At 37.8% G+C, this 10,740-nt stretch overlaps 1 protein-coding gene across 1 annotated transcript in view; it reads right to left on the reverse strand.

Annotated features, from left to right (window-relative positions):
* Positions 1-10,740, reverse strand: part of LOC119839753 (fibrillin-2-like) — a 54,848-nt gene that overhangs the window by 28,779 nt on the left and 15,329 nt on the right. The window contains exons 2-12 of the mRNA XM_038366193.1: positions 10,202-10,356; positions 7,283-7,365; positions 5,804-5,920; positions 5,082-5,186; positions 3,588-3,695; positions 2,264-2,442; positions 1,793-1,954; positions 1,502-1,589; positions 1,015-1,170; positions 618-816; positions 306-443 (exon numbers count right to left, since the gene is read on the reverse strand). Of these exons, the coding sequence (XP_038222121.1) occupies positions 306-443; positions 618-816; positions 1,015-1,170; positions 1,502-1,589; positions 1,793-1,954; positions 2,264-2,442; positions 3,588-3,695; positions 5,082-5,186; positions 5,804-5,920; positions 7,283-7,365; positions 10,202-10,356 (1,490 nt within the window). The remainder of the gene's footprint in view (positions 1-305; positions 444-617; positions 817-1,014; positions 1,171-1,501; positions 1,590-1,792; positions 1,955-2,263; positions 2,443-3,587; positions 3,696-5,081; positions 5,187-5,803; positions 5,921-7,282; positions 7,366-10,201; positions 10,357-10,740) is intronic.

Consider the following 10,740-nt stretch of genomic DNA (forward strand, 5'->3'; position numbering starts at 1 on the left):
ATTATATTTAAAAATTCGAATAAAACAACTACAGTTCAAGTAAATGCGTCTGCTTAGCGCAGAGGTCCAAGGGAGAAGTATATCCCTGTTGAACACCAATCCTCACATCACAAGATTTTTCTCCATTAAATTGTATGAAGTAATGAGATACTAAGCTCAACCTTTATCAAAACAAAAATAATACATAATTCTTAATTTTATTATAAATCCACAGTTATTTGATTTTATGCAAAAGTAAACAGTCATAGCATTGGAAAGGACACAATGGCTTCTCCGTCTGTGATTGAGCGTTCAACTTTGGTCACCTGCAAGTGAAGCTGCCGGGCGTGTTGATGCAGGTGCCGCCCGCGCAGTACTGCAGCGCGCACTCGTCGATGTCGATGCAGGCCGGGCTGCCGTCCTGCAGCGTGCTCTCCGCGCCCTCCCAGCACTGGCACGAGTACCTGCACAACAGTTCAAAAAAATATTTATACAGAATTTGAATCAAAAACATCTAATAAAGTCTTAATTCCTCGAGATGTAAACACGGCATGCATGTTACAGTATATGTTAATACTGTAACAATATACAATTATTGTCCAATAACAAAATGAGTGGATCCCAATGAGCCCGCTCACCCCACGTCCTTGTCCACGCAGTCGCCGAGGCCGCAGATGCCGGCGCGCAGCATGCACTCGTTGATCTTGGCGATGGGGTGCGCCACGTCGGCGCCGCCGCCCGCGCCGCCCGCGCCCCCGCCGCCGCCGCCGCCGCTCGTGTCGTTGCGGCGCCAGTCCGGCGGCACCACGCCGCCACCGCACAGGTGCGTCCATTCCACTGCGATGAACGATTGTTATCACTTATAAAATGGAACAATTGTTGGTGGAAAAATTAATTCAAATTTTGAGAATATAAAATATAATGATCCTTCGAGCTGGAAATGTTCAACAAAGGAAGGCTCGTCGGTGCTTTGAGCCGGATCAGTTCACAAAGAGGGCAGGGAGACACAAGAGAGCGAGGCAGAGAGACACTAACTGGAGCCGCGCGGCGGGCAGGGCGCGCACAGGTCGCCCCAGGCGCGGCCCATGTTGTAGCCGCAGCAGCAGTCGCGGTTGGACAGCGCCATGGGCAGCCGGTCGCCGCACTCGCCCGTCTCGCTCAGGTACGTGAAGCAGTTGCCCACGCGCCCGTCTGCCGGCGAAACGATATTTTATTTGTATACATTTTTTAAATTACAATTTTAAATAATACTATCACGTTTAATATGACATCACATTCAATATAAATTAATTTGTAAACAAATTCGGAAATAAAACCACTGATTGCATGACATCAAATAAAAAGTTAAATAATTTCATGTATTGATATATTATTATCTTCTGAACTGGGTTAATTTATAACTTTAGCGACTGCTTAAGTTTTTATTACCTGTAAATGTTATGAAAATAAAGGTTAAATACGATATTTTAAAGCTAGTATAGTATTATGTTATCTGTGCTAATACTCCAATCCAAAAACTTACCTATACAGAATTTCTTGTCCGGACTCGGAATAAAGTGTGGATTACATAAGCAGTAGTAGTCACCCTCTGTGTTCACACATTTTCCATTCTGTAATATGGAATTAAAATCGAATTATTGTAATAATTTGTAACCGCACATTTACATTGCCCATTACACAAAAGTTAACAGAGATTAATTTGTATCCATTCTAATATTCATTTAAAGAAACCAAACAAAACAACATTGCCCATATAAGATAACAAGATTAGATCGAGCAGAGCACACAGAGAGCACAGAGCAGAAACACTCACGGGACAGATGTCGGGGTCCTCGCACTCGTCGATGTCCTCGCAGTTGTTGGTGGTGCGGTGGCGGCGCTGGCCGGGCGGGCACTCGCACGCGAACGAGCCCACCGAGTTCACGCACTTGCCGCCCTCGCACAGCCCCGGCACCGCCAGGCACTCGTCTATGTCCTGCCGTTGGGCGGGCGCGAAACATCATTCAGTTAATAATGTCTAAAAATTTTGCACTTGATACATTTTCGTGGCCAAATTCCACTAGTGTTTTCCCATATGTGTATAAAAACTCAGCATGACATGCTTCGGGATGAAATCTGCTAACTGCTTATTACTCGTAATGTTTTACATAAACAAATAGATCAAAATTAACAATAGTCCAAGCAACCAATTACCGTAAAGTTTACCCTCATTAAATTACCATTTCCCAATACACCTAATGTTCCTTAGTAGCCAAGTTCCAGAGCGGTTTAGGCTGGCACCCACCTGACACTCCTTGGTGGCAAGGTTGCGCAGGTGTCCGGGCGGGCAGTCCAGGTCACCGCAGCGCTCGCACGGGTGCCCCCAGGCCACGCCCACGGTGGCGCAGCACAGCTGCTTGGTGCACACCACGCCCTCCAGCGCTCCCGTGCACAGCGCGCCGCGCGTGTCCGTGTAGCACGGCCCTTCAAATTGTGTAGTCAAGTAAGTCCGTGAAGTCTACAATATCGCGTGATAAAACAGGCGTCCCTGCACCATATCCGTATCACCTCTGACATCTTATAATAGTGTAAGATTTGCCAATGTCGTCGGTCCTTGCCCAACAGTGTCGTGTTGCACCCTACAGTGTCCCAAAGTAAAATAAATGGCAGTGTAGCATGGCCCTATGACCTATACCATAACCTATACACATCATAGAGTAAAATAAAAGTCCGTGTAATATAGCCACAAGATAAGACTAAAAAACGAAACCCAAATACTACTATTATTATTGTTTAAAGACATGACATAAAAGAAAAACTTTGCATGACAATTTTTTGATCAAATTCTAACACGTAAACACTGAATAAATTATTATATATCAACCGATTATTTTAATATAACGTCGAGAAAACTTCAGCGCACAACGACTTCCTGAAAACCGATAAACATGACGTAATTTCCTCTACAATTTCTTATTATCTTTATTTTATTTTATAGTTTCATTACTAAATTCCACAGCAGATGCCCCAAATCTATTTGAGCGGATTTATTGCGTCACTCAATGACATCATAATGTTTAATCGAGATCACGCAAATCTCCGAACCGGGGTCAACGCTGAAGATGCAAATTATGACTGCATTTTTAATTGCGTAAATCGTTGATAATGAGGCGGGTGTTAATTATTCGCAAAAATCTTAATGTAGGTTAGTTAGCATATCGAGCTGCTAATTATCTCCGCGAAAATTGTATGATTCAGTTGAGATTTAATTAGATTGATTTGCCTCTGGAGTTTATCAACCGCGTTGTTGCTGGTTTTATAATTTTATAATGAACACCTAGTCGTAGTGGCTAGAGAGAGAGTGTTGACTTACCTGTATAAATGATATAAGCGATCCTACTAATATTATATTTGAAAAAGTTTGTAAGAATGTATATAGATATTTGTTAAAACAGTTAACCATGTCTGTATGAATTCGAGGAATTTTGAAAATCGACTTTCGTGATTTATAGATAGTTTCTAGTTGCCCCCCCCTTTGGTCCCCCCCGGAAAAGAGGGACCTTGGTGACATTTTTTGTAGAAATTACAGTGTAGAAGAGAGAAGAGAGAAGAGAGGCGTGGAATCTCACCGGTCCGGCGGTCGATCTCGCAGCGCGTGCCGGACAGGCCGTGGAAGCAGACGCAGCGGTCCGGCGCGATGCAGCGCCCGCCGTGCAGGCACGGCTCGCGGCAGATCGCTGCGGTCATAGCACACGCCTTATATATACATATCTATCTCTAGTGTGTAATAGCCGTGCCCCGCGGTTTTACCCACGTAGGACCTGATGTTAAATTGCCTAAAGACATCCTCAATAAATGTGCTATCTACAACTTTAATAATATAAGCGCGTTAAACCAAACAAACAGAAAAAACCTCTTCAGCTTCATTACAGGTTTTGGTCGCGCTAAATTCGGAGTAAAATCCCGTTTCCCGTCTCCTTTCTCTATGTTATTATACATATACCTACCTATACATAACCTTCCTGTTCAGTTCTCTTTCTATTAAAAAAAAAACAATACAAATCTGTTGTGTAATTTTAAAGATCTAAGCATACAAACACACAGACGGTGGTAAGCGACTTTGTTTTATAATATGTTGTTATATAAGTTACATTATTAAGTGTTAAACTTTATATAATTCCGAATTATTTCCGATTGCCCGCAGACTTTATAAAACATTTGCAAACATGACACTGTTGCAAAGAAACAAGCGCACTTTTATCCGTTAAAGTGCTAAATAAGTCAATACATTATGTAATTATAGTGTAAACAGTTGAATTGTTTGAATATACAATAAACTATATCTCAGCCTAAGTTATTCGTTGTATAGTAATAATCAATCACTACCAATCACAAACAGATACGTGATTTTTTTTACATTTAAACACAAAATGTGTTTTGCATTAAATTTTAATTCAAATAATTATAACGTTTATAGAAATAGCTAACTAGAATCAATCAAACTCGATCATCTAGTAATAATTATCACTACGTAGTATAAAACAAAGTCGCTTTCTCTATCATTTGGTGTGTTTTTTCAATATGTATAATAACATCTATGAAACTACTCCGAATTTAATGCGTCCGAAACCGCGGGCAAAAGCTAGTATAATAATAAGTAATAGGTAACTATAATGGAGTTTGTGTAGAAATGAAGAACAAAACACAAATATCCACTATAGTTTATTCACTACTAAAGATTTGAACACTTTTACAATGATTACATTCCTATATTGCGAAATCTTTAGTCTATTACAATAAGTTAACAAAGAACCTCAACGAAACTCTTAACGAACTCTTTAACGACTCATTCACTTCATAACGACTATTTTACAAAAACGCGGCCGATGACAAATTTTATGTTGCCGCGCTCCCATTGGCCGAGCGCGGACCAACGCGGCCATCGTATAGAATTATGGTCGCGTTAACCTCTCTTTGAAATTTACCGCCGCTCGGGTACGTTCCGTTACATAACTACTTTACGATCACATCTTATCAGATTTGCTAAATTGAACAAACAACTTTACGCAACAAAAAAAAAATTCAATTTAGTATATTTCTGTTTAACAAACACAGGAACTCACGTTCAGTACAAAACTCCCCAGACCATCCGGGTGCGCACGCGCAGGTGCCGTTCGTACAAGTGCCTCCGTTCATGCATATCCTGCGACAACCACCACGCGTGCGAGCTGAAATTATTTTATATATAAATATAATTATACAGTATTACTAAATAAATTTCTTTTATACATATAGATTATATTTTTAAATGTATGTAATAAATAATGTTTCATGTTTGTTTATTTTAATGCATAATGTAAATAATTGCACAGCTGAAGAATGACATTAAACAAAAAATACAGACATTTTAAACAAAATGTAAAATTATAGATTATCCCTCTTCACTTATAATTTTCGTACAAAACTTCTGCAATGAAAAAGAGGAATTTCTATAACGAGACATAAATAATTAAATATAATTTTTTAAGACACAATTCATCAATTGTTACTTATGTGATGTTCTCTAAAAAATTTCACTATATATAGCTATTTATTACTTCTGCTTTGATTGACACCATTTTATTATTGTGATTTGAATGACTATCGTATTTTTACGTCATGTCAAGTAAGTATCAAACTCCACTCAAAGGTATATTTATTCAATTACGACTTCTTATAAAAGCACTTTTAAATCATTATAAAACAGTTGTAACATTTACCACCGGTACAGTGAATTTAAATATTATCTAAATTCTAAAAGTTGTACTTTCTCATGTCACTGCAAGCCGTAAGTACAAAATCATACCAGGATATGGGTAGAGTCCGCCGCCAGCACAAGATGGCGCCTCCGTGCCGCCGGGGCAGCGGCACATGTTGGGCGCGATGCACGCGCCCGGCGAGCCGCAGTCCGGCCGGCACAGCGCTGCCGCACACAAACATTACATTTTATACACACAATCACACAACACACAACGATCCTACATTAAAAAATGAACAATTCTATTGAAACTTAGAACAGCAATTCAAATATCCTTGTTAAGAGTTATTTTTTTAATATTAGACACAAGTATCGATATAAGGATCATTTTGAATAATGTTTTTTTTTAAATATAACTCATATATTTGTCGCACAAAATTCTGGAACACTTCAGAAGTTTCAGTTCAGCTAACCGTAAATACAAAAAATCAAAATAATAATTATAGACTCGAGACACATACGCCCTCATAATTAATTAAATTACTAATAAATAATTATATCAGATAATTTATTAAGTTGATAAAAGGTACAAAAAATTACGGCAGTATTCAATATTAATTATTATTATTGGAACACATTTTCCTATAACAACAGTGTCCCAAATTACTAAAAACTTCGACTGTACCATATATATACCAGAAATCTCCCAAAATACTTTGATGTATACCCAAAAACAATGTAGGGTCTCTGACCTCTATCAAAACATGAATATCTCTAAAATAAAGTTATATTCTTACAAAAATAGCAGACTAGATATTAGAAAAAAGGAGGAAGTAATTTATTTAATTAGACACCGATGCCCACGCAGTTTGCTGCACTTGCTCAAATTTATTTGCTCATCAATGTAGAACAGGCCATGTCAAACAAAGTATATAAAGCTATTATTGCAATAATTTTTAAAATCGGTTCACCTCCTTCAACGGATACATCCTACAAACAAACGATCCGTATTTATATTTGTAACATAAACATATCTAATTTTTCAATTCTGGTCAATCTGAGAAATACATATCATATATTATATGGCTATTGTTTAGTTAATTTTTCAAGAAAATGATGCCAAGGATGCTAATGAAATGAAATGAATTTACTTTGTCAGAATAGTTGCCATGAACTAAAGTTTTATTTATTCAATATGTAATCCCAAATTATTTCTGAGATAAGTAACATCATTATTAAGTTATCTAAAAATAACTCTAACAATGAATCTTTATCTTATCAAATTGATATCATCATCATCATCAGGCCAATTATCTATCTACTGCAGGGACACACAGACTTCCTATGAGTGTTCAGGCCATCCACCACGCTGACCAAGTGCGGATTTGCTGATGTCACATGTCGAACTTTTGGTTCTTCGACATGCTGGTTTCCTCACGATATTTTCCTTCACCGTATCGAGCAGTGGGGTTGGGGATAATGAATATTAATCGTGATTTGATTGCTTGAAAATTGATCTCTTACCCGAGAAAACTTATATGTTAACTGTAAGGTTTAAAATTATAAACATATGACAAGTATACTTACGAACTACACAAAGCAAAGAGTTGGGTCTGGAGGTCCACCCCGGACAGCAATGCGTGCTGTTTCGACTCCGACACACATGTGGGCTGTGGATAAAAAAAAAAAAAAATATATATATATATATATATATATACGTTATATACAATCATTTTAATAAACAAATACGATAAAGCACAGGAATTACACTCTACTATTTGGCTACTTACACTCTACTTCTAAGAAATCTGGCAACAAAGCATTGCTGTATCTTCTTTTTGGCAGCGCATCGGAGATTTGAATTCCAACCCCCTCTTTTTTGAACCTTTGCCTCATTGTAACAAAATTGATTTCGAAAACAAATACACTATGAATCCGATAAAAAAACAAAAGCAATCAACATCAACCACCCAAGACAGAAACCTTATAGCTGTTGATACGAAAGCAGCGAGCTTTACAAACCCTAATGTTCTAATTAAGGCTGGGCTGGAGTTAGTGGCGCGTCTCTAATGCGGTGTGCCGTGACCGCACGGGGCCTGTCGCAAGATATCACTACCGTATCACTAGCCAAACTTCACTCATACTATGTTATATTTAATACTATCGGTTGGAAATAACATAATCCCTACTGGTATTATAAATGCAAATGTAACTCTGTCTAACGTACAACGTATGTCTGTCTATCTCTTGCTGATATAATCCACTGAACCTGATTCAAAAATCTATGAAGAATTTTCTAGTAAAGGTAATAAATGAAAAATATCTAAAAGCTAATTGTGTTTAATAATTGTTTTTAATAAAAATAATTCATGATTTTTCAGACAATTGTTAAAAATGTTGTTTTCTAAACGTAAATATTGAATATATAACGTAGGTAACCATATTTCATTCGCAAACTGAAATAAAAATAAAAAAATCCTGTCAATACTACAGATGTAAATTAAAACACCCCCATCTGTGTGAGATATAAAACATATACTCATTGCACAACTCCATCACCTGACTTTCCTTGTTTACTTCTTGTTAGTACACACAAGAAGCGTTGCATCCCAGCGGGCACCGGGCTGACCCACAAATATACAATAAGTGTGAAAATACTAATGATCAGTATAACCTTGTAATTGTCGGTCTCACGTCCATATCAAAGACGAGCAATTCGCTGTGCCTGTTGATGTTCAACTAATTGCATTTGGGTCAGAGGGTCACACATCCTATTATTTTATGCTGAGTAATTGTTTCGCTATTGCTGTGGTTCAAGTAAACAATAAGATTGTACAATTCTTGCTCGTCTAAGCATTAAAGAATCCAGTTACGTAAGCTCAAAACGTACAAACGTGGTATATCGCGATCCATGTTTAAGTCGATAGTTAAAAATAAATCAGAATTCATAGAAAAAAGCATTGTAATTATTAAAAGGGAAAATATCTCCTTTATGGCAAAGCATAAGACGAGAATTTAAAAGAAGCAATTGTAAAATTTTATTTTAAAAATGCAGATTTAGAGTAAACTTAATCAGGAAATCTAGGATAACATAACAAACAGCGACCATTTTGTAACACAAGAATTTCATTACAATATATTCGCCAGAGTAAATTTGAAGCAGTTCGCTCACACACTCACAAACAAAGCCGGGGGTTCCAAGAGGACACGGGCAGTTAGGTTTCACGGCGAGACGCGCGGAACGACCCCGGGTTCACTGGGACAAGCCATTTGGGCTTAATTCAAGGACGACATGACACAGAATAATTGCCTCATTTCGGATTTCACTACTTATTACAGTAGTAAAAACGAAATATTAGTGTACTCAGAAGTCAAGATATTAATTTTACGTTTTGAATATAATTTTCACCAAGTGGAAGTTTTATAAGCTCAATGTCACATCTGACAAGCTTGATTTCCCTACCCCTTTTATTTACCGTCTTCTGACCCATAAAGAATATGAGATATGTGATAATGTATCGAATTATGACCTGCTGGAATATAGTATCAGGTAATGATTAAACAAACATGTATTAAAACACACTTAAATACGACAAACATCTCAACGGAAACCCCACAACGGTGTCATTAAAATAGGTTTACACTAATTACATATTCCTGGGCACACCTGAAATACTACTTAAGGCTGACGCTTATAAGATTACCAAATAAGGACATAATCTGTACGATTGCTGAGGTTTTTATTTAAGTATCTACCTTTTGTTTCAATCTCTTTTCTAAAAGTGAAAGCATTGTCATTTTTGTATAAGCTATTAATTGGATATTGAGAATTTAGCGTTTTCAAATGTACAAGAGAAATTTATCGCTCATTAATGTAATGAGCCAAAATTAAAAGCTAGGGATGCCAGAAGAAAATATAAATTATTCTCACACAAATGCTAACGCTACAACATAGCACATTAAAGACGTAAAGAAGTCATAAAAGCCGCCACTATAGCAATAAACGCATACAATCTGAATAGCATCGTTTAACAGCATTACATATTATCACGTAAACAGGGAGAGATTCCATCTAAAGTGTCAATATGCGGAGCGGGACCGACGCACTCGCGCCACAAGCCGCACTTGCGAACATTCCTGCGCTCATTGAGTGACTCACGATTGATTTCATGGCAGATGACATCCAGCTTTGTTTTTGCTGAATGACAATCGCGCTAAAAACAACTAGGAAGTGATATAGCTACAACAAAAGTGCCATTCGTAGGCGATGACATTGTTAGAATCGATTTCTTCTTGTAATTTGCCTTTACATAACGCGTGTAATATTCATGCACATAGTCAATATTAATGTTAAACGTCCAGTACGTTATCTATGCAGAAAATATTGATTTTACTGCAGGATTGCTCATATGTCATAATTTTTTAAACGAATCAGTGTAGTGAACGCATTTAGCAAATCAGTTATTACACATTTATCTTAATCATCATCTAAGTAGTAATACTCACCCTACGAACTGTGTGGGCGATCTATCAGAGAGGGTCCGTACGCCCCGCTGCCAGTGGCGCGGGCGCGGCGTGCTCTGCAGGCGAGGCTCCGCCGCCGCCGCACACACCAGCAGCGCCAGTGTCACCAGCCGCAAGCTCATTGCGACACCATCACCCTGGAACATATGATTTATAAGTATTGCGAAGTTATGTAATACAAACTAATTATGTCATGTTTCAAGCTTTGCCTTTTAAATAAACCCTGGACTTAAATCCGCAATTACTAATAAAGTATTTTTTATTGTAACAATATTCCTGGAACTGTATAATATGCATGCATGCATTACTAGCTGCGCCCCGCGGTTTCGGGATAAAACGTTGCCTATAATTTATTCCAGTTGTCCAGCTGTCTACGAATCAAATTATATTGCAATCGGTTCAGTAGTTTTTGCGTGAAAGAGTAACAAACACACACACACATCCTTACAAACTTTCGCATTTACCTAGTCTTGCCATAAATATTGTAATAAAGAAAAAAGAAAATTGTTAACTGCAAATAA

The sequence above is a fragment of the Zerene cesonia genome, chromosome 4 (genome assembly GCF_012273895.1).
Source record: "Zerene cesonia ecotype Mississippi chromosome 4, Zerene_cesonia_1.1, whole genome shotgun sequence".
Lineage (NCBI taxonomy): Eukaryota > Metazoa > Arthropoda > Insecta > Lepidoptera > Pieridae > Zerene > Zerene cesonia.